This window comes from Schistocerca gregaria, chromosome 8 (genome assembly GCF_023897955.1).
Source record: "Schistocerca gregaria isolate iqSchGreg1 chromosome 8, iqSchGreg1.2, whole genome shotgun sequence".
Lineage (NCBI taxonomy): Eukaryota > Metazoa > Arthropoda > Insecta > Orthoptera > Acrididae > Schistocerca > Schistocerca gregaria.
The window spans coordinates 266,217,020-266,242,762 of NC_064927.1; the positions used below are offsets into that span (position 1 = coordinate 266,217,020).

The window sequence follows — 25,743 nt, forward strand, 5'->3', positions numbered from 1 at the left end:
TGTGGCAGAGTGGTTACACGGTAATAACAACCCTGTAATGGACTGGCGTGCACAGAGTCCTGACCTGAATCCTTTTGAACACCTTTGGGATGCTTCGGAACGCCGACTTCGTGCCAGGCCTCACGGACCGACATCGATACCTCTTCTCCGTGCAGCACTCCGTGAAGAATGGGCTGCCATTCCCCAAGAAACCTTCCAGCACCTGATGGAACGTATGCCTGCGAGATTGGAAGCTGTTATGAAGGCTGAGGGTGGGCCAGTATTACCGATGGAGGGCGCCACGAACTTGTAAATCATTTACAGCCAAGTGTCCAGATGCTTTTGATCGCACCTAACTAACCTAAGGAAACCACACACATCCATGCCCGAGGAAGGATTGGAACCTGTGCCTGTAGCGGTCGCGCGGTTCCAGACTGAAGCACCTAGAACCGCTCGGCCACACGGGCCAGCAAAACGTAGCATTTAAAGGTAGTATTTGGGAGGGGGTTTGTTTGGGTTAATGTTTCGATGATGGATGGTGGAAGAGTGGCGAGGGATGCAGTTCCGAACCAAGATTTAAGGACTGGATGGAGAGAATTGGAAGGGGAAGGGAGCTCTGATAAGTGCAGGATAGTAGGGCTCGCACGGTTGTGGTAGGACGGATATATACAAGGCGAGTTTCATGGTTGGATAATGGGAGACGATTAAAGTTTCGTTGGGAGGGGATGTGGAGGGCGTGGAGCTGTAGTGTTGGGGCAATGTGGTGGTAGAGGAGCGGCAGAGGACAAGAATCAATGAGCACGGGGGAAAATGGGGACAGCGGCGAGAGTGATGACTATTTTTCTTGTCTAAGATGGTAACGTTTCCATTATAAGAAAAGTGTGTAATAATTAGTTTTCTCCATTTGCGTAGTGTCAAACCGACTGAAATTTCTCGCCAGTTGGGTGATGAATGGATGCGTCTACTGTGTGTTCACGGATGTGATAGTTCAAAGATAGCAGAACGCCATAAGGCAACAAACCAAGAAAATCTCGGGCTCGCACCAGCCGGTATGACGACATGATTTAGAAAGTGGAGAAAGATGTTGGAGGATCGCCGAATGAATGTGATACAAACCGCCTCCAAAGCTGGAATTCCATGGGATCCTGCCATTTTGACATTACGACTGCTAGGTCGCCAGAATTTACAGAAATGATTCAACAGGGAAGTCGACATGAAGAGTTCTGGACAAATCCGATATGGGTGGAGACGTGTGAGGGGAAATGCTGATGTAATCCGCCCTTGGCGCTACTGGGAGAAAATACAACATTCATGCCATTTTGACATTATGACTGCTAGGTCGCCAGAATTTACAGAAATGGTACAACAGGGAAGTCGACATGAAGTGTTCTGGACAAATCCGATATGGGTGGAGACGTGTGAGGGGAAATGCTTATGTAATCGGCCCTTGGCGCTACTGGCAGAAAATGCAACATTCATGCCATTTTGACATTACGACTGCTAGGTCGCCAGAATTTACAGAAATGATACAACAGGGAAGTCGACATGAAGTGTTCTGGACAAATCCGATATGGGTGGAGACGTGTGAGGGGAAATGCTGATGTAATCCGCCCTTGGCGCTACTGGCAGAAAATGCAACATTCATGCCATTTTGACATTACGACTGCTAGGTCGCCAGAATTTACAGAAATGATACAACAGGGAAGTCGACATGAAGTGTTCTGGACAAATCCGATATGGGTGGAGATGTGTGAGGGGAAATGCTGATGTAATCCGCCCTTGGCGCTACTGGCAGAAAATGCAACATTCATGCCATTTTGACATTACGACTGCTAGGTCGCCAGAATTTACAGAAATGATACAACAGGGAAGTCGACATGAAGTGTTCTGGACAAATCCGATATGGGTGGAGACGTGTGAGGGGAAATGCTGATGTAATCCGCCCTTGGCGCTACTGGCAGAAAATGCAACATTCATGCCATTTTGACATTACGACTGCTAGGTCGCCAGAATTTACAGAAATGATACAACAGGGAAGTCGACATGAAGTGTTCTGGACAAATCCGATATGGGTGGAGACGTGTGAGGGGAAATGCTGATGTAATCCGCCCTTGGCGCTACTGGCAGAAAATGCAACATTCATGCCATTTTGACATTACGACTGCTAGGTCGCCAGAATTTACAGAAATGATACAACAGGGAAGTCGACAATAAGTGTTCTGGACAAATCCGATATGGGTGGAGACGTGTGAGGGGAAATGCTGATGTAATCCGGCCTTGGTGCTACTGGCAGAAAATGCAACATTCATGCCATTTTGACATTACGACTGCTAGGTCGTCAGAATTTACAGAAATGATACAACAGGGAAGTCGACATGAAGTGTTCTGGACAAATCCGATATGGGTGGAGACGTGTGAGGGGAAATGCTGATGTAATCCGCCCTTGGCGCTACTGGCAGAAAATGCAACATTCATGCCATTTTGACATTACGACTGCTAGGTCGCCAGAATTTACAGAAATGATACAACAGGGAAGTCGACATGAAGTGTTCTGGACAAATCCGATATGGGTGGAGACGTGTGAGGGGAAATGCTGATGTAATCCGCCCTTGGCGCTACTGGCAGAAAATGCAACATTCATGCCATTTTGACATTACGACTGCTAGGTCGCCAGAATTTACAGAAATGGTACAACAGGGAAGTCGACATGAAGTGTTCTGGACAAATCCGATATAGGTGGAGACGTGTGAGGGGAAATGCTGATGTAATCCGCCCTTGGCGCTACTGGCAGAAAATGCAACATTCATGCCATTTTGACATTACGACTGCTAGGTCGCCAGAATTTACAGAAATGATACAACAGGGAAGTCGACATGAAGTGTTCTGGACAAATCCGATATGGGTGGAGACGTGTGAGGGGAAATGCTGATGTAATCCGCCCTTGGCGCTACTGGCAGAAAATGCAACATTCATGCCATTTTGACATTACGACTGCTAGGTCGCCAGAATTTACAGAAATGGTACAACAGGGAAGTCGACATGAAGTGTTCTGGACAAATCCGATATGGGTGGAGACGTGTGAGGGGAAATGCTGATGTAATCCGCCCTTGGCGCTACTGGCAGAAAATGCAACATTCATGCCATTTTGACATTACGACTGCTAGGTCGCCAGAATTTACAGAAATGATACAACAGGGAAGTCGACATGAAGTGTTCTGGACAAATCCGATATGGGTGGAGACGTATGAGGGGAAATGCTGATGTAATCCGCCCTTGGCGCTACTGGCAGAAAATGCAACATTCATGCCATTTTGACATTACGACTGCTAGGTCGCCAGAATTTACAGAAATGGTACAACAGAGAAGTCGACATGAAGTGTTCTGGACAAATCCGATATGGGTGGAGACGTGTGAGGGGAAATGTTGATGTAATCCGCCCTTGGCGCTACTGGCAGAAAATGCAACATTCATGCCATTTTGACATTACGACTGCTAGGTCGCCAGAATTTACAGAAATGATACAACAGGGAAGTCGACATGAAGTGTTCTGGACAAATCCGATATGGGTGGAGACGTGTGAGGGGAAATGCTGATGTAATCCGCCCTTGGCGCTACTGGCAGAAAATGCAACATTCATGCCATTTTGACATTACGACTGCTAGGTCGTCAGAATTTACAGAAATGATACAACAGGGAAGTCGACATGAAGTGTTCTGGACAAATCCGATATGGGTGGAGATGTGTGAGGGGAAATGCTGATGTAATCCGCCCTTGGCGCTACTGGCAGAAAATGCAACATTCATGCCATTTTGACATTACGACTGCTAGGTCGCCAGAATTTACAGAAATGATACAACAGGGAAGTCGACATGAAGTGTTCTGGACAAATCCGATATGGGTGGAGACGTGTGAGGGGAAATGCTGATGTAATCCGCCCTTGGCGCTACTGGCAGAAAATGCAACATTCATGCCATTTTGACATTACGACTGCTAGGTCGCCAGAATTTACAGAAATGGTACAACAGGGAAGTCGACATGAAGTGTTCTGGACAAATCCGATATAGGTGGAGACGTGTGAGGGGAAATGCTGATGTAATCCGCCCTTGGCGCTACTGGCAGAAAATGCAACATTCATGCCATTTTGACATTACGACTGCTAGGTCGCCAGAATTTACAGAAATGATACAACAGGGAAGTCGACATGAAGTGTTCTGGACAAATCCGATATGGGTGGAGACGTGTGAGGGGAAATGCTGATGTAATCCGCCCTTGGCGCTACTGGCAGAAAATGCAACATTCATGCCATTTTGACATTACGACTGCTAGGTCGCCAGAATTTACAGAAATGATACAACAGGGAAGTCGACATGAAGTGTTCTGGACAAATCCGATATGGGTGGAGACGTGTGAGGGGAAATGCTGATGTAACTCGCCCTTGGCGCTACTGGCAGAAAATGCAACATTCATGCCATTTTGACATTACGACTGCTAGGTCGCCAGAATTTACAGAAATGGTACAACAGGGAAGTCGACATGAAGTGTTCTGGACAAATCCGATATAGGTGGAGACGTGTGAGGGGAAATGCTGATGTAATCCGCCCTTGGCGCTACTGGCAGAAAATGCAACATTCATGCCATTTTGACATTACGACTGCTAGGTCGCCAGAATTTACAGAAATGATACAACAGGGAAGTCGACATGAAGTGTTCTGGACAAATCCGATATGGGTGGAGACGTGTGAGGGGAAATGCTGATGTAATCCGCCCTTGGCGCTACTGGCAGAAAATGCAACATTCATGCCATTTTGACATTACGACTGCTAGGTCGCCAGAATTTACAGAAATGGTACAACAGGGAAGTCGACATGAAGTGTTCTGGACAAATCCGATATGGGTGGAGACGTGTGAGGGGAAATGCTGATGTAATCCGCCCTTGGCGCTACTGGCAGAAAATGCAACATTCATGCCATTTTGACATTACGACTGCTAGGTCGCCAGAATTTACAGAAATGGTACAACAGGGAAGTCGACATGAAGTGTTCTGGACAAATCCGATATAGGTGGAGACGTGTGAGGGGAAATGCTGATGTAATCCGCCCTTGGCGCTACTGGCAGAAAATGCAACATTCATGCCATTTTGACATTACGACTGCTAGGTCGCCAGAATTTACAGAAATGATACAACAGGGAAGTCGACATGAAGTGTTCTGGACAAATCCGATATGGGTGGAGACGTGTGAGGGGAAATGCTGATGTAATCCGCCCTTGGCGCTACTGGCAGAAAATGCAACATTCATGCCATTTTGACATTACGACTGCTAGGTCGCCAGAATTTACAGAAATGGTACAACAGGGAAGTCGACATGAAGTGTTCTGGACAAATCCGATATGGGTGGAGACGTGTGAGGGGAAATGCTGATGTAATCCGCCCTTGGCGCTACTGGCAGAAAATGCAACATTCATGCCATTTTGACATTACGACTGCTAGGTCGCCAGAATTTACAGAAATGATACAACAGGGAAGTCGACATGAAGTGTTCTGGACAAATCCGATATGGGTGGAGACGTGTGAGGGGAAATGCTGATGTAATCCGCCCTTGGCGCTACTGGCAGAAAATGCAACATTCATGCCATTTTGACATTACGACTGCTAGGTCGCCAGAATTTACAGAAATGGTACAACAGGGAAGTCGACATGAAGTGTTCTGGACAAATCCGATATGGGTGGAGACGTGTGAGGGGAAATGTTGATGTAATCCGCCCTTGGCGCTACTGGCAGAAAATGCAACATTCATGCCATTTTGACATTACGACTGCTAGGTCGCCAGAATTTACAGAAATGATACAACAGGGAAGTCGACATGAAGTGTTCTGGACAAATCCGATATGGGTGGAGACGTGTGAGGGGAAATGCTGATGTAATCCGCCCTTGGCGCTACTGGCAGAAAATGCAACATTCATGCCATTTTGACATTACGACTGCTAGGTCGCCAGAATTTACAGAAATGGTACAACAGGGAAGTCGACATGAAGTGTTCTGGACAAATCCGATATAGGTGGAGACGTGTGAGGGGAAATGCTGATGTAATCCGCCCTTGGCGCTACTGGCAGAAAATGCAACATTCATGCCATTTTGACATTACGACTGCTAGGTCGCCAGAATTTACAGAAATGATACAACAGGGAAGTCGACATGAAGTGTTCTGGACAAATCCGATATGGGTGGAGACGTGTGAGGGGAAATGCTGATGTAATCCGCCCTTGGCGCTACTGGCAGAAAATGCAACATTCAAGCCATTTTGACATTATGACTGCTAGGTCGCCAGAATTTACAGAAATGATACAAAAGGGAAGTCGACATGAAGTTTTCTGGACAAATCCGATATGAGGCGAAACCGCACGACATATACTTCGATCACTTTTTATTGTGCCACTTTGATGCAGTTACCACTGTTAGCAAAGTGGTTATCGCTAAGCGTGAACATACATCGGTTTCCTTGCAATCCTTGCTCTAAGCGGGATAAGCAGGCTGATGTAAGGCATATCTAATAATAAAGCAACACGTAAATATACAGCTCTAAAATCAGTCGTATATTTACAATGCGCGGCGATATTTTCATAAGATGGTACATCGATATTTTTTCCATTGATTTAAGAAATATATCGAAGTTTCTTCCGAGACATCGAGGGTTGATAGCGCTATTTTCTTGAACATCGATATATCGGAAGCCTGATATTTTTAAAAATATCAGTAGTCCTAGTGTGAATCATACTCAATATCGCCACCTGAACGCTGTTGACAATACACAGCTGTTCCGTAATTGCCTATGCTACTAGGATGAAATACAACTGTAGAAATGACACTTTGCCAATAACGCATATTCACAGTTGTGGGCTGAGATAAAGCCTTCATTTCGCAGACAGAAGGCAGGAAGCTAGCTTTCTTTTTACTTTTTTTTATGCTTCTCTGATTGCGGTGGCTTTTGCAAAGTATATTGTTGCTTTCTTAGGCAGGGAATATTTTGCGAAAATGTTATTTGGAGCATGAGGGGGTGGGGGAGGAGAGGGGAGCAGTACGTTTCCTCCTTCCTTCCACATGGACCCGTGCCTGTCTCAGAAACAGGTATCAGTGGCGAAGTGCACTAAATGGAACATGGTGAAACAAGGTAGAACAATGCACTTGCTTCAATATCACTCCTAACACAAACGAATTTTTGTCCCTTTACTCTCTAGTCTATCAATTTGAAGAGCATCCTTCAAAATGTATTTTTCTTGTTCTTCTAGGTTAAAATAAAATTAACATTTCGTTGATTACCATGATACAAAATTTTTTCACAAATGTATTCTAATAAATATTCAGATTTATAAGACAACATGCACACAGTATTTTGACCTCACTAATTAGTGTACGCCACAGAAATAATATGCTGCATTTTAAAGTTCCCAATAAACAGGGCACTTTATCTTCTCCCAAAATGTTGCTAGTTAGGAAATATTACTGTTCAAAAACGTATTGTAAGAGAAATAAAATTGCAAATATACCATAACACTTCAGAAACTCGGTAGTCTTATTACTCTCTCTCTCTCTCTGATGTTTCAGTGTCTAAAGAGTTATATTATTGCTGAAAAGTTATATTTTAACCGAATATTTCAACTGAAAAAAAAAATTCTGGTAGAATTTTGGTAGGCTTTGATAGGAAACATATGAGATATTTCGATGTTTAAAAACCACCCATAAATGTAGTACCCAGTACAAAACCTCACTAAGAAATCAACAAAACAGTCAAACAAAATAACATCAGTTTGAAGGTGTGTATATGTTATTAATTCCTTGTGTTTTTTTAACGCAAGTGACCTGTATTTTATTATTTTGTGAATAATTTTTAATTGAGTCCTACATGCATCTATAAATAGGTGTAGTGGAGCTGGTTTCAGTGAATGTCATACTGATGTACAGTCTGATGGATTACAGTCAGATGGAGTAACAACATGTATTAACTTTATTTTACAATTCATATGCTTGGCATTTTATTTATTATTTTATAGTTTTAGAAGCTTATGTACACAAAACAAATAAGTTGGCTGTAAGTAAACCTAAAATGTAGGATCCCATGCAGCTGTGGTGATGTTTATGTGGGTACCACTAAAAGAACTGTTTCTAAACGTTTGGAAGAGCACAAGGGAAATTGTAGAAGAGGAGAAACGGAACGATCAGCTGGAAAGCATTCCAGCCAGCGAACCACAATATTCGTTTCGAGGAGACGCAAGTATTAGCGGCCACAAGCGGATATTACGAAAGGCTCTACAGGGAGGCAATCGAAATCGCTAAACACCCAAATAATTTCAACCGAAAGGAGGAGGGCGTGAAATTAAACGGTATATGGATGCCGATGTTAAAGAAGATGTGTACCACCCGTCCACTACTGGGTGATGGCAACGGCGATCGACGGCGACGGACAGCGGCCAATTGCACTGACGTTTTCAAAACGCGTGACGTCAAGCCGCGGCGCGGGAGCGCGCGGACACGGAATTTAGCGGCAGTCAGTAGCGAGCTAGGACCCCCTTGAAGATGTCTCCCGCAGCCGGTGACGAAACGTTGGGAATCGACACAGAATTCATCAACCGACCACGGCATAACGGTCCGGATAATTATAATGGACATGTAACTGAACCACGGCGACATGTTTTTTGCTTACACATATGCGTGATAATAGTGTGAACTAACCAACGGAATCAGTGCACGCCTTACAATGAACGCAGTGTAAAAATACAAAAAATCTTGTTCAAAAGGCCTAAATTAATAAAATTTCTTAAAACAGTGTTAAATTTTGAGTACATTTGTAGGAATTAGAATCTACAGAAATAAGCAAGCACATGTCTTACACACATGAGTACCAACTCCAGCATCTCAACCCGGAATGTCCGAAATGCTGGAGTTGGCGGTGCTGTGTGCATGAGATGTGCTTGCTTATTTGTATGAGTGGCATGTGTTTCTTTTTTGCTGCTGAAAGCTCTGCCCGAAAGCTTTATGCAAGTGTCTTTTAACTGTACCTGTCTGTAACTTAATGTGTCTTCTTTACAGTAAGTAGTAATCTCTCTTTTCCTACATTGTTGATATTCTTACCTGGACTTTCATTTTTTTAATAAATGTTGTTATAAGCTATCATATCAGCAGCAGTGCGTCTGAGAGACCCAAAATCTTTCTGCTCTATAATGTCTTCTCTCATAGCTCATAGCTTTTGTGTTAAAGCAGCCACATAAGTTCCCAATTTCATGAATTATTTAAAAATCATTGAGATTTGCTAGTGTCGGCCAATTCCAACAAATGCACTGATCTGACAATAGTGACCTATTTGTGACTACACTACTTCGACTTTGCACGTGAGTGCATAGTTTCTAAGGACAAATGTATTTCCCAAATTATTACATGAAATCGTTGAAAGTTTATTAGTTTTAACGCCAAATTCCGAAACCTTTGAGAGAGGACATTATCAAACAGAAAGATTTTGGGTCGTTTTGAGATACCACTGCTGACACGATAGCTTATAACACCATATTTGTATATTCTAATTCCTTCAGCTGCACCTTCATTTAACACTGATTATGACATTTTATTAATTTAGGTATTTTGAATAAGATTTTCTGTATTTTTAAACCGTGTTCACCAGTAAAGCGTACATCAATAATTCATGCTACTAGGTGGTTCATACAATTACCAACACATATGTACCAGTTTGTTATAATTAAAATGCAGTTATTTACAGAGGCCCAATGTGAGGTGCAATTATTGTGTGGCAGCAAAACTTGATAGATATGCTAATGTTTTAATGTGGAACCAATCTATGCTGGAAAAAAATTAATTCCACTTTTAGCCAACAGATATAAATCTGGCACCGTACAGTAACTCATCGAAATCTTTGCTGCTCATAGTGAAAAAACTGTGTTGAGTGGTGGTTAATAGACCACTGGCCATTAAAATTGCTACACAAAGAAGAAATGCAGATGATAAACAGGTATTAATTGGTCAAATATATTATACAAGAACTGACATGTGATTACATTTTCACGCAGTTTGGGTGGATAGATGCTGAGAAATCAGTATCCAGAACAACCACTTCTGACCTTAATAACGGCCTTGATATGCCTGGGCATTGAGTCAAACAGAGCTTGGATGGCGTGTACAGTTACAGCTGCCCATGAAGCTTCAACACGATGCCACAGTTCATCAAGAGTACTGACTGGAGTATTGTGACGAGCCAGTTGCTCGGCCACCATTGACCAGACGTTTTCAGTTGGTGCGAGATCTGGAGAATGTGCTGGCCGGGACAGCAGCCGAACATTTTCTGTATCCAGAAAGGCCCGTACAGGACATGCAACATGCGGTTGTCCATTATCCTGCTGTAATGTAGGGTTTCGCATGGATCGTATGAAGGGTAGAGCCACGGGTCGTAACACATGTGAAATGTAACGTCCATTGCTCAAAGTGCCGTAAATGCGAACAAGAGGTGACCGAGACGTGTAACCAGTGGCACCCCATAACATCACGCCGGGTGATACGCCAGTATGACGATGACGAATACACGCTTCCAATGTGCGTTCACCGCGATGTCGCCAAACACGGATGCGACCATCATGATGCTGTAAACAGAACCTGGATTCATCCGAAAAATTGACGTTTTGACATTCGTGCACCCAGGTTCGTCGTTGAATACACCATCGCAGGCGCTCCTGTCTGTGATGCAGCGTCAAGGGTAACCGCAGCTATGGTCTCCGAGCCGATAATCCATGCTGCTGCAAACGTCGTCGAACTGTTCGTGCAGATGGTTGTTGTCTTGCAAACGTCCCCATTTGTTGACTCAGGGATCGAGATGTGGCTGCGCAATCCGTTACAGCCATGCGAATAAGATGCGTGCCATCTCGACTGCTAGTGATACGAGGCCATTGGGATCCAGCACGGCGTTCCATATTACCCTCCTGAACCTACCGATTCCATATTCTGTTAACAGTCATTGGATCTCGATCAACGCGAGCAGTAATGTCGCGATACGATAAACCGCAATCGCAGTAGGCTACAATCCGACCTTTATCAAAGACGGAAACGTGATGGTACACATTTCTCCTCCTTTACGAGGCATCACAACAACGTTTCACCAGGCAGCACCGGTCAACTGCTATTTGCATATGAGAAATCGGTTGGAAACTTTCCTCATGTCAGCACGTTGTGAGTGTTGCCACTGGCGCCAACCTTGTGTGAATGCTCTGAAAAGCTAATGATTAGCATATCACAGCATCTTCTTCCTGTCGGTTAAATTTCGCGTATATAGCATGTCATCTTGGTGGAGTAGCAATTTTAATGGCCAGTAGTGTAATAAAATCAACATTATGCCTTTCTCACTTGTTTAAACTTTTCTACCCACTTCTTGTTCCTAATCCATTATAGATGCAAACATTTCTATATGTTTTTCTTGCAATCACGGTGGCAAATTTGGACCTGATGGCCAAAATTACAACTAATTTTTTTTCCAATGTACATCAGTTCTGCATCAACGCTACAAAATATCTCCCAAGTTTTGCTGCATCTGCATCTACATCTGTATTCTGCAAACCACTATCACGTGTGTGGCAGAGGATACATCTCATTTTACCAGGTATTAGGGTTTCTTCCTGTTCCATCCATGTGTGGAGTATGGGAAAAATGATTGTCTGATGTGTCTGTGTGTCCTGCAATTATTCTAGTCTTGTCCTCATAATCTCTATGTGAGCAATACATAGAGGGTTGTAGTATATTCCTAGAGTCCTTCAGCATCTCTGAGACATTCTTCCATGTATCAGACAAACATGTGACCATTTGTGCTGCCCTTCTCTGTGAGTAGCTGCTCTTTAATTATAACCGCCTGGTACCGTCCATACTGGGGCCCAAGGGGTGGGAGTGCCACACCTCTCCCTTCCTAACTTTCAGGAAAAGGAAAAAAAATACACTCCTGGAAATTTAAAGAAGAACACCGTGAATTCATTGTCCCAGGAAGGGGAAACTTTATTGACACATTCCTGGGGTCAGATACATCACATGATCTCACTGACAGAACCACAGGCACATAGACACAGGTAACAGAGCATGCACAATGTCGGCACTAGTACAGTGTATATCCACCTTTCGCAGCAATGCAGGCTGCTATTCTCCCATGGAGACGATCGTAGAGATGCTGGATGTAGTCCTATGGAACGGCTTGCCATGCCATTTCCACCTGGCGCCTCAGTTGGACCAGCGTTCGTGCTGGTCGTGCAGACCGCGTGAGACGACGCTTCATCCAGTCCCAAACATGCTCAATGGGGGACAGATCCGGAGATCTTGCTGGCCAGGGTAGTTGACTTACACCTTCTAGAGGACGTTGGGTGGCACGGGATACATGCGGACATGCATTGTCCTGTTGGAACAGCAAGTTCCCTTGTCGGTCTAGGAATGGTAGAACGATGGGTTCGATGACGGTTTGGATGTACCGTGCACTATTCAGTGTCCCCTCGACGATCACCAGAGGTATACGGCCAGTGTAGGAGATCGCTCCCCATACCATGATGCCGGGTGTTGGCCCTGTGTGCCTCGGTCGTATGCAGTCCTGATTGTGGCGCTCACCTGCACGGCGCCAAACACGCATACGACCATCATTGGCACCAAGGCAGAAGCGACTCTCATCGCTGAAGACGACACATCTCCATTCGTCCCTCCATTCACGTCTGTCGCGACACCACTGGAGGCGGGCTGCACGATGTTGGGGCGTGAGCGGAAGACGGCCTAACGGTGTGCGGGACCGTAGCCCAGCTTCATGGAGACAGTTGCGAATGGTCCTCGCCGATACCCCAGGAGCAACAGTGTCCCTAATTTGCTGGGAAGTGGCGGTGCGGTCCCCTACGGCACTGCGTAGGATCCTACGGTCTTGGCGTGCATCCGTGCGTCGCTGCGGTCCGGTCCCAGGTCGACGGGAACGTGCACCTTCCGCCGGCCACTGGCGACAACATCGATGTACTGTGGAGACCTCACGCCCCACGTGTTGAGCAATTCGGCTGTACGTCCACCCGGCTTCCCACATGCCCACTATACGCCCTCGCTGAAAGTCCGTCAACTGCACATACTGTTCACGTCCACGCTGCCGCGGCATGCTACCAGTGTTAAAGACTGCGATGGAGCTCCGTATGCCACGGCAAACTGGCTGACACTGACGGCGGCGGTGCACAAATGCTGCGCAGCTAGCGCCATTCGACGGCCAACACCGCGGTTCCTGGTGTGTCCGCTGTGCCGTGCGTGTGATCATTGCTTGTACAGCCCTCTCGCAGTGTCCGGAGCAAGTATGGTGGGTCTGACACACCGGTGTCAATGTGTTCTTTTTTCCATTTCCAGGAGTGTATATTATAGTCAAGTGTTTCCCTTTCCAGAAAGTGATTTAAAAGTTAGTATTTCTCAGGTTTTTAACAGGGCTGAAACTGGAATTTTTTCATGGCTACTTACAAGCTGCCATTGTCTTCCCCTTGCAGCATTCGTCATGTTCTCTTTAGGTGTTTGAATGTACATTATGTTAACAATTGGTTGTCAGTCGACTATAATAATAATAAATAAGATTTAGACCTGCTAGTCAGTTCCAACTTCACTTCTTGCTGTGCTCAGTAACTTCTTTTCCATAGTGAAAGTGCTTCACTGAAAGAGAATGGGGTTTCTGCCATTTTAGCTTCGGAAATTATTTTTGACAGAAATTTTGCTTTGAACACTGTATTTTTTCCATAAACTTACACAATTATAATTTGCAACTATATAACGATAACTTTTAATTTGAATCTTCACCCAAAATCAACCAGTCTCTTTCGTGTCTTTACTGGTATTGACATTCTTGGAGTGGTCTGCTTGCATATTCTATGGCGGCCCATCCAAAGCGCCTTCAGCTGGCAGCAGTGTGGAATAGTTCACTCCATCTGCAAGTGTAGATGCCTGCTCACTGCTCTGGTTGCACATGCAGGTAGCACCTCATCTCATTTGACTCTGTACAAAGAAACACAACCCATCAGTATGCTATTTTTACAGTATCCGTCAAAGCTATATGTAGTTCTTATGCATTTCATTCACACAGCTATTCCCCATACTTTGAAGAGTCTAATGGTGTACCATGCCTTTTTCCACAAAAATGTTGTGGGCACCAAAACCTGCCCCCACCAACTATCATTCGTGTACCCTCACCTAGTATAACTGTAAAACATTAGTAACTGTGTTTAGTTAGAACTACCTTACTTGTTTTATGTGCTTGAAAGATCCTACAAGTATGCTTCTGACCATAGGCCCCTGTGGCACATTAGGGCAGTCTTCAATGTGCAGTGCCACCACTCAATGAGGCCATTCGCCTGCTGGTGGTTATCTGTGGTATGAAACTTGGCGATGCCACAGAGAACACAGAGTCGTGCAAAGAGGGTGGACTCAAATTGGCGTCCCTGGTCGGTGGTGAGAGATAGGGGACAGCTGAAGCGGGCAACCCACATTGAGTGGAAGGAACGGGCGACAGTCTCGGCCGTGATGTCAGTAAGGGGGTCCACCTCAACCCAGCGGGTCACACGGTCGATGACTGATAGGATATATCTGTAGCCCACAGACAGAGGAAGAGGACCAGCGGCCTCAGTATGTACATGCTGAAAATGCCCCTTCGGGATGTTAAACTTGCCCAGAGGAGGTTGGGCTTGCCTGCTGACTTTGCTGCACTGGCACGGAACGCATGCAAGCCTCCAAGTGTGACAGTCGTGCTTCACATCAGGCCAGGCAAAGCACTCCATATCCAGCCACGGCATGGCCCGTGTCCCAGGGTAAGCTAAGCCATGCCAGGTTGTAAAAACCCTATGACAAAGCGTGGTGGGGACCAGGGGCGAAGTGCGCCTGTAGAGGTATCGCAAAGGACAGGGATTGATGAATCAGGTAGCAGTATATGGGGCTGGAGAGAGAGCGATGAGCCATTGTCTGATCTTAGTTGCTGTATATCGTCGTCATCGGCTTGTAATCGGACAAGCTCCTCCAGGTCCAGCAGTGCGGCTAACAAGCAGATGCAGAAAAGGTTGTCTGCCACGACATTGTCTGTGCCACAGATATACGTCGAAAGAGTGCTGACAGATGTAGTTCATATGGCGGAAACGCTTGGGCAGAAGGTCTTCAGCAGGATTGGAAACATCGTCCACGAGTGGCTTGTGATTGCTATAGACTGTGAAGGGTCGCTCCTCAAGGTCACAATCAAAATGTTTAATAGCCTCATACACTGTGAGCAGCTCACGGTCAAATGTTGACCTCTTGCACTGGCTCTTAGTCGGTTTCCTGGAAAAGAAGCGGAGGGGCTGGGTGGAGTTGGCAGTATGCTGCTGTAAAAAAAGGCACCCACAGCTGAGACACTGGCATCAATCATGATCGAGACATGGGCCTCAGGGTCAGGGAGGGTGAGTGTTACAGATTTGGCTAGGGCAGTTTTAAGGTTACCAAAAGCGTCAAACATAGGCTGGGTCCACTCCAACTTCCATTTTCCAGTGGTGTGCTTGCCAGAGAGAGCGTCGGTGAGGGCCATTTGGACGAAGGCAGTTTCAGGAATATGGAGGTGGTAAAAGTTTGCCATACTCAGAAAATGACAGAGCTGCACATAATTGTCAGGGATAGGGATTTCGACACGAGAACTCGTCATTCGGAGGCCGTCGGCAGAGATGGAATGGCCAAGGAAGGTAACGGATGTGCAACATAGTTGAGATTTAGCATGGTTGATCACCACGCCATTGGCAGTGAGGACCGAACGGACTGAAGCGAGGTGAACTTGACTCTCCTCAGCAGAGGAGGAAAAGGTAAGGATATTGTCTAAGCAAGCATCAGCAAAATGCAGAGGGAGCGCAACATTTTTCAATCCATAAGGCATGTAACAGTATTCAAATAGGCCGAAGGGTGTGGTGATGGCGATCTTCAGAATATCTGGTGAATGCACAGGAATCTGGTGATATACTTTGGAACAATCTAATACAGAGAAAAAGGTAGAACCATGAAGCAACTGTGTGAAATCTTGGATGTATGGTATGGGGTAGTTATCGAAAATGGTGCTGGCATTAAGGGACTTGTAGTCCCCACACATGCATAAGGAGCCATCGTTTTTGGGAACAAGGTGAACAGGGGAAGACCAGTTGCTATTGGAGGAACGGAGGATGCCCAAATGATCTCCACAGCGTGCACAAGTTTGGAAGTGTTAAGGTGCCTGGCCTTATAATTAACAGATCGGCCATCAGTGGTGCATATCTTACAGCAAGTGCCATTACTGATGGCCGATAATCGCGTAGGGAAGTCAACATGAGGGACCAAGAAGGTGCCCACAGGCAACGTTAGTTCACTCTCCTTGATGAATCAGGGCGACATATGCAGGGCGACAGAAGGGGCGATGCAGGAGTGAAGCGGTGCAAAGAATCTGGAGGGGCGCACACAGGTGCATCTTGGAGATTCATCTGCAGTGATGCGAAGAAAACAACAGTCAGTGGAATGCTCGACACTGGAGCAGGTCGGCGAGAAGACGCTGTAGAGGCTTGTGCAGGGCTGCCTCACTGTGGGCCTGCAGGTAGGCGATGTACGGTATGCTGTGCATGTGACAATTTGGCAGAGGTGATGCGGGAACTTAAGTTATCTTTCTAGGTGCAGAGTTCATCAATCTGGGAGTGCACATACAACAGATCAGAGAGCCATGTGGTTATGCACTTGACCAGGGAACCACATATGGAAAGTGTAGCCAAGGAGGCAGAGGGTGGAGTGCTGTGCATGGAACTGTAGAGCCGGACGCGTGGTGGAGTGCAGTGGCCTGCAGGTCTGGTGAAAGTTTGTAATGGTGTAGAAAGTCCAACCCAATCACAGGTTTATCGACATTGGCAGCGTGGAAGGTCCAAGGGAGGGCGTGAATTGGTGAGAGGTGGAGTGACATCTTGATGGAGCCATGGAATGCATTGTGAGAATGGATGATGGCGATCAAGGTGAGGGTAGAGGGGGACAGCGTGTAGACATCGTGCTTGGCCGGTATGATGTGAACGTCAGCCACCAGTGTTGACGAGAACCCGGATGCAAGTCGAGATATCTGTGGCATAGTGGCGTCAAGTTGCTGAAGTGAGTGGTGCAGTGTCAGAAGTTAGGCACCGTGAAAGTACATGGTGGGATATGGCATTTAAACGTGCCTACTAGTCTTGTTTGGATAGGTTCAGGGCGCACGGCAGTTGTGAGCGGCATCCCTGTAAGTAGTGTGGAACCAGCACAGCGGGTAGGCCAGTTGGGAGGACGATGCAGTGTGGGTGGGTTTTGCAGCTGACTGCAGTGAGGCCAGTAGCCGATTGGGTCACTGCTCGGCGAGGTCGGCGGCTGTCAGGAGCCCACTGACAGTACATCCTGTAAGCTGCTAGGTGGCAGCTCCTGAAGGGCATCTGAGGCGCCAAGGTGAGCACATCAGCATCTGCCAGCAGAATGCAGAACCAGAGGCACAGGTGAGCCAATTGAGGCTGGACGAGATGTCGGTCATGACAGGCGGCATCGGTGACGATTGAGGGCATAAGCCTGATCTGCCTTATGTAACCGAACCTAGAGTGGATCAGTGACATGAAACAGTAGATGAGCTACAGATCCAAAGGCATTTTGACCATCCACAATGTCCAAAGGGCAGTGTCAAACAATGCTTGGTTGTCGATTAATGCACGTAGGTGCTGCCAAAATCGCGAAGAAGTGCGTTAATCAAGATGCTCCTCTTGGATAATGTGATGGATAGCCACTGCCGGAGGGCAGGAAAGGCATTCAATAAGCAGTTATTTAGCCATAGAATATTTGTGCGAGGTGGGCTGTGAGAGGAGCAAGTCGCTGATGAGTCCATATGAGCATGGAGATGACTCACCAGGCAGACAAAACTGGCACCGTCATTGGAAATGCTGTGGATGTCTAGGTGGTGGTCCCCCAAGGCAAACCAAGTTTTTGGGTTGTATTTTTGCGATGCAGGTAGCTTAGGGAACCTGCCTGGGTAACACATGTTGAGGCAGCTCTGGCAGATGATGATTGGTGCGGGCAGAGCAGGATGCCTCCGACACCGGGAGTGCAGTAGCGGTGAACTGTGCATCGCCTGAGATCTGGGTGGGGTAGTGGCCATATGCAGCACATGATATGGAGGGAGTGAGCATAAAACTGGCAAGGTGTGTCCAATTGGCAAGTCTGACAAAGAACACAGTGCAGGTGTAACAGCCAGTGCCAAAGCAACACAGGGAGGGAGGGTGGTTGTGGTGGACCGGGTAACCAGCATGGGTGGAATGGCTGGTGCTGTTATGAAAGTGAGCAGAAGGCGGTCGTGGCGCAACCACGGTGTGACAGTCAAAGAAACCAATGCAGTAAAGGCAACTGTCGTCGCTGAAACAGCATTCGGGAGGGGGCGGGGGGAGGGGGGAGGTGCTGTGATACTATGTAAATTAGAATGTGCTACCCCATGTATAGAAATGTTCGATTCACAGTTCTGGAACTTTGCTGGCACGTCAAGCCATCCCGAAGGTAATGATGTATGTGAAGGATAAACCACAGTGTCTTTAATTGGAAAGGCATCCACGTTGTGGTTAGGTGGCATGCACTGACCATGTTGTGGCTGTTGTTGTGCTGCCACACCAGGCGGCGGCCATGTTGAACTGGGTAAGGTTATGTGGCCACTGGTGTGGCTAGGCAAAAATAACTATTCACTTTTAACCGAGTTCAAAGGAGGTGGTACACTTGTCCACTCTTGGTCGCAAGTGGCATAGTTGATGAGACCCATTACCCTTGCACTGAAAGACATTGGTACATCCATTGAGGTGGAAAAAATGTAGTCTGGTACATGATGTTTGAGAGTGATGAAAACAAGCACAAATAACACTTGATGAGACTACGATGGTGCCAGGATCACCACTGTGGTTATCACAGAAGATTAGTTGAGAGATAACACACTTAATATTGAATACACATTTACTGGTCACTTGTACATATAACAAAGAATGGCTGCTGCATGCTGAAAGTTTACACGAGAACAACCAGTCCGAAAAAGGAAGGTGCCAAAGATAGGGCACTCTACACCAGAGACACCACACATATATATGTATAATTTTTAACATTTAAACCATATATATATATATATATATATATATATATATATATATATATATATATATATATATATATATATATATTATTAGCACATATTTGATCACTGATGTACATTTAAAGCTTATACTACTGTACATAGAATAACGCTTGCATGTAACATTTTTGTAATTGGTTCTTTATATACTCATTTCACTAAGATTTGAAGCTCCTCTTTTGGTTATTCCGTATTTGTGATTAAAAAACTGAGTTGTTTTGGAAATCAGCCTGTGGAATTTTGGGTCCTTATCCTTATAAATAACAACTCGTTGATCCACTTGTTAAAACAATGAGCACATTTATTGTCACACTTCAGATATACGTCATTACACATCAAAAGTATCAGATAGACAGAACATAATGGCCCAAAGAGTTTTCGCGCGCCAGAGATGTTATTGCACATCAGTGTTGCCACAGAGCCCCCCCCCCCCCCCCACCCCTTGCAGTGCGGAGCACGAGGCTCTGGCTCATGTGGGGGGAGGGTGCATATTGTGTAAAGTAGATAAGTGGATATCTTGCAGAGGTCTCTTTAACTATCTTGGAATTCTTACACTCACTTCCCAGAAGTTTTACTCCTTATAACTTTCTATTACTGAAACTGATAATAAACATCAGTTTTGGCCAAAATGTAATTTCTACAATTAGAATAAAAGAGACAAAGAAGTTTCATGTGGTCTTCAGCTAATTATGTTGGTTTCAAAGTTGAATTAAGTACTCTGGTGCAAAGATATTCAACAAACTACCAGCCGGCCGTGGTGGTCTCGCGGTTCTAGGCACGCAGTCCGGAACTGCTACGGTCGCAGGTTCGAATCCTGCCTCGGGCATGGATGTGTGTGATGTCCTTAGGTTAGTTAGGTTTAAGTAGTTCTAAGTTCTAGGGAACTGATGACCACAGCAGTTGAGTAACATAGAGCTCAGAGCCATTTGAACCATTTTGAACAAACTACCAAGTAATACAAAACATGAAATTGGTATTTCTAAGCCATTCACAAGTGAATTAAAAATATACTTTATTAGCCACTGCCACAAGTTGTTTGATCATATACAATGTGCTACAGAATTAAAGTGTCAGTTTATAGAAACCCCATACTTGTCTCCCATTGCAATGCGGAAGGTTGAAATTTGTATCAAAGGTGTCTACAACCTATCTCCACAATCGTGCAAAGTTGTGGTGCCATACAACATCACCCTCTAGCTTGACTATGCTTTGGACAGCGATGTGTTGACACATACAGGAAAAGGCACCAGAGATCAGAATTCCATGTGAGGTGGGTTGCTAATCTCACATAGCATCAAATTTCACCAAAGTTTATCCAACAGCACTGTGGCTATGTCACTTGGTGGGAAGGTTGTCACAATCCTTCTTACCTATATTTCACCCCTTCTCTTGACTCCTTTGTGATGGATGTCAGAACCGTGATGCCCAGCTTTGAAATCACATGGTTTTCTTAATGGGGGGAGGAGAAAAAACATTTCGAACACACTACCACTCAGAATCAACACAAAAAGGCCTCAGGGGAGGGCATCAAAGATGTCAATAAACCATCCTTTCCCTTGGGGCTTTGATTCTCACACATATTTCACAGATGAAAATGACGGTTTAGAATGTAATGAACAATGGGCCGATTGTGTTGGAAAATGTTGACATTGATGACACACTCTGGATGATTCATCCATTCTCTAAGGACACGATGGACATGCCATCTATTCAAATTGATTGTCCTCTGGAATGTAGTATGACCAAAACCTTTGCTCTTGTGTAAAGGATGGAACCACTAGGGACTATTTGAAACAATATGATAGAATCTGAACGTGATCCAAAGCAGCAGAGAGTGACCCCATCCCTGAAGGTTATCATTCTTTATTGAACCTATGGAACACAATGAATAAATGCATGAAAACACTATAATTTTTTGGGATGAAAAATATTCCTGCAACAATTTTCTAAAAAAGATTTAATTTATGAAGAAGTGCACTCTCCAAAATGATCTCACACATGTCTTTCCAGCACAAAAACTATTAGCAGATTTGTCATAATTTCATGTTCTTTGAAGTCTTTTTTTCACTTTTACAGACTCACAATGGCATCCATGGACTTTTACTACTGGCCAGGCAGTGCTCCTTGCATGACAGTTCAAATGGTGGCTCAGGATATAGGTGTGAAGCTGAACATGAAATTCACCAATCTTCGAGAAGGTGAACATCTGAAACCAGAGTTTTTGAAAATGAATCCTCAACATACCGTCCCAACACTAAATGATAATGGTTTCTGTCTTTCAGAGAGGTGAGATAATTTGAACTTCACTGAGATATTCTGTATTTGCTTGTGCATATGTATGTGGAAATACAGCAAAATGGGTGTTGTAAATTTCGATGCCAAATTGCAATTATTTTAATTTCATATGATTCATACCAGTGGGAGAAAAGTTGCGTGGCTTGTCTCTTGTTTGAATTCTATGTTTGAATTAACCAATAAAGACAACTTATCATGTTATGTGAGAATGTATATAGAGATAGAGCACACATCTAGCAAAATTTAATTATTAACAAACTACCTTTGACATACTGATAGCTATTAACTTGTTGTGGTGACGTGACTGGAAAGTAGTCAAAAAATGAGCCAGCAAACTGTGTGAGTCAGGCCAAATCAGAAGGTTTTTACCAAGGATTCGTAGATAAACAACACTGTTCTTCTGGTATATGTCACCACTGTAACTATCATTCACAATCACAAACAAATGTTATTGGAATTTTACTCATATACTTTTCTACAATATAAAACACCGTTCTTCTAGTGTTACCACTTGAGTTTTTCATCATGATACCTTCGTGCTGACTAAATGAACCGTCAATGAAATCATGACTTTTCTTTGGATCTCCTGTATCCCCTCATCTAATCTTGCCTGGTAAAGTTCAAGACTGCTGAGCAATGCTGAGGAATTGGTTAAGCAGGGATATTTTAAATAAGCTACCTTTTTGATGTGTGGCTTTCATTATCGTAGGATTTTTCCACTGAATCAGTGTCCCATATGTGCTTTTCCTGCAGCTAGACATCCTACTTTACGTCACTCTGGACACATATTAGTAGACATTTTACAAGTATTATATTTTCCGTATTTATTTACTGGTCATATAACTGAATAAGAAATGGTCTTCCACCTATTTGCAAGAAAAAAATTACATTTATTTACCATTTGCGACAACTGCCAGTCCTCTGGGGTCTTCCTTCATATTAGCTATGTGATTAATAGTACTAGTCATTACAGACAACACTTTGAGTTATAGATGAAGATATATGGTTAGTAACAAAATGATAATTTATGTGTCATAGTCCTATGCTAACTAGGCAAATAGCAGCTATAAAACATATATGACATGGAATCCAAGAGCGACTATAAAAAAATGGTTTAAATGTCTCTGAGAACTATGGGACTTAACATCTGAAGTCATCAGTCCCCTAGGCATAGAATTACTTAAACCTAACTAACCTAAGGACATCAAACATATTCATGCCTGAGGCACGATTCGAACCTGCGACCATAGCAGCAGCGCGGTTCCAGACTGAAGCACCTAGAACCGCTCGGCCACGAAGAGCGATTATATGTTGATAACCAAAAATACAATCAAAAATGTTAAGGTCAGAAGTAGCTTGAGTCTACGATGGTTAGTGGAATGGGACTAGGGTTGCAAATGCTTCAATCTGGGATGAGCCCCCAACTGAGACAGTTGGCGGAGTGGGAATGGGGCTGTAAATGCTTTTGCTCTCTGACTCTTGTCGTGCAACTCAGGGATGATCTCTGCTGACTGACAAGTACAAACGTTAACCGGGCTACAGTCTAGGAGACTGAAGTCAAATGACGAATCGAACGCATGTGTTACGTTCATTGGTGGTATCTTTCAAACTGATACGTGCCATTTTAACTATTGCTCGATCTCCTAATGGCGATACTGAACAAGCTTATTTTAATAAAAATTTCTGAATGCTGAATAACATTGATTGAAATTTAGCAAACGATCAGTTCACTAAAACATGGCCTATTGCCGATGATTTAAAGTTCACTTGACATTGGCCCGAATTTGTAAGTGACGGATGCCACAATATATTCAAAGTTGCGACTGGTTTAAACACCGTTAAAGTCCAATGGTACTGTTTCAGAATCGATCACCTAAACCTGGTGAAAATAATTAGAGTCTAACGTGGAAACTAAGTCCTGTATCCCAAAACACAATTCGAAATGCTCAAAAATAGAGTTCTAAGTAGTGCCGCAGCAATCGAGTGTAAACAGAGTCCCACAGGTACGATTTTGGAGCAAAGTCCCATTTACTTACAAAAACAATCATCAAAAGACACAACGCATGAAAAAAAAAAAACAGTCCCTACTGTGCCCTACATTGAAAATATCCTAAGTCCGGATTCTTTGCGATAATTATATCTCCCATTTGGTTGCACACGCGAAATTCAGCTAAGTTGAACACTTCTGGAATCGTAAAAGCGTCACCATACTGTCGCGTCGAGCAACACAGGTCCGACGTCGGCAAAGGTTCGCAGAGTGTGCAGGGCTCTGACCTGGAGGTTTGTCTCAGCTCCGCTTAAATAGCCTCGATCCGAAATTCCTCAAGCTACGTCACCTAACTGCTTTCCAATGATCACCACTTCTTTGCATAATCTTTTACATAGAAGAGCAATCTTAATTATGTTTGCACCATTATATGCCTCCTCGAATTCCCATCACTAAACACATGTTACAGAAATTTGTAGCTGCAATAGTTTGTCCAGAATTAATGTTTTAATGTTTTGCAATTATATTTGCAGACTGCGAAAATAGTTTTTGCCCATTTGTGCCACTAAACAATATTATTCTTCTGCGCGGATTCTAAGCGCTCTTTCTGAACGCTGATCATAATTTACATGTATCCAAAGGTTAAACAAAAATGCCAAAACTATGCAACATTTATTAATAAAAAGGGCAACACATCATAGTAATTGCAAATATCATAAACGAATCATGTTGAAATGTGTATAATGACACCCACTACCATATACTATATTGTTGTTCATGTATCTGTCTTGTATTATTTGTTTTAATTAATTATTAGTAGCAAATTAATAAAATTGGTGTTTTACCAGTGATGTATTATGCTGCAAATTATACATGTCTGTCAATTGTTGCGTTTCGACAAGATCTTTAAAACGAGCACCCACTTTACTCTGTACCTACACTGATTCAAAACATAAATTACTCAGTAACTTGCACATGTTGCAGACTTGTTTACTTAATATCTTTTGATGTAAAATTCGTATAAATCGTATCAGCAATGCGGATGATTCGTCTCAATTCCCCTTTCATTTCCCGCATCGTACTTTGTTGTACTAGTTTGCATTTGCGTGCAGTCAGTGCAAACGTGGATTAAGCATTGTCTCCAAGCTGTGTGCTGGAACGGGGTAAACCCTCGTGAAGTCACGGAACTGCCAGCCGCTTGAAACTAACTGGTCCACTTGGGAGCGACCTGCCGCTGACCAATCGCTCGCCATCTTCCGCCACCGGTCACACCGGCTGCCATGCGGGTGGCCTTGAACCACATCCCACAATCAGACTTCTCTCTCTGACTGATAACAAATGACTGTCACAAGTCCAACTCAGCTCTGATGAATGAAAATCAGAATTGTCTTACACAACACCACACAGTGGTCCAAATCAAAGTCCAGGTCCAGGAAGCAAGATCAAATCTGTATATGAGAATTGGTGTAACAGTTGCTTCAGTAGTGAAATATGATCTGTAAGATCACCCACTGTGCAGGGTACTTGTTTCTCATAGAGGGCTAATAGTCATCTCTGCGTGATATGTCTACCATGTCTCCTAAACGTTTGGTTGCTGAAGGCAGAACTGAGAGCCATACAGATAATATTGTGGTCATTCTCTATGTTCCTCTCCACATTATTGGAGTGGTATGATATTAAATACCTTCTCGTTTTACTCATCCATAGGAACAGAGGTGCCTAGGTTGGATTCATGAACAGCTATGCAGGGAGCAGAGGAGACGGGCATGCCAGCCAATGGCTCGTTAACAACTAGTGACAATGGCAGGGCCTCAGGGATATCTTCCTCCAGCGACGTGTCAACTTGCACAATTGTTAGCAGTGGCTCAGATTCTATAAGTGCCATAAAGTCCATTGGCAGTGGTGGCCTTGTCATGGTGGATGTAGGTGTGTGCAGAAGTCACACCTAAACCAAGCTCGGCCCAAAGTAGAAGATCACTGGCGAGCAGCATGTGGAAGTCTGAGAGAAATATGGTCAGGCGTTGGGCTGACTGGGAGGCATAGTCGGCAATGGTGGCAGTCTTGGATGATCGCTTGGGCCAAGGGGAGGTCAGATAGTGAGCGAATATCAATTAGCTAATGCACCTGAGTTGACTGCAGTGTCACATGAAGTGCTCTTGTATGATTGCTATTTCAAAAATTATATGTCCACTCCTATCAGTGATGACTACTAGAGTCCACTCCAGTGTATATTACAAACAAAAATTACGCGAAGCAAAATGTAGTGTGAGGAGGGCTATGCGAGAGGTGTTCAATGAATTCGAAAGTTAAGTTCTA

The 25,743-nt window shown here is 44.4% G+C and overlaps 2 protein-coding genes across 2 annotated transcripts in view; both read left to right on the forward strand.

Moving 5' to 3' along the window:
• The window catches only part of LOC126284372 (calcium uptake protein 1 homolog, mitochondrial), a 613,419-nt gene that overhangs the window by 288,620 nt on the left and 299,056 nt on the right, over positions 1-25,743 (forward strand). The gene's annotated exons all lie outside the window — the stretch shown is intronic.
• The window catches only part of LOC126284377 (glutathione S-transferase 1-1-like), an 83,703-nt gene that overhangs the window by 19,203 nt on the left and 38,757 nt on the right, over positions 1-25,743 (forward strand). The window contains exon 2 of the mRNA XM_049983261.1: positions 21,222-21,431. Within this exon, the coding sequence (XP_049839218.1) occupies positions 21,229-21,431 (203 nt within the window). The 5' untranslated portion in view covers positions 21,222-21,228. The remainder of the gene's footprint in view (positions 1-21,221; positions 21,432-25,743) is intronic.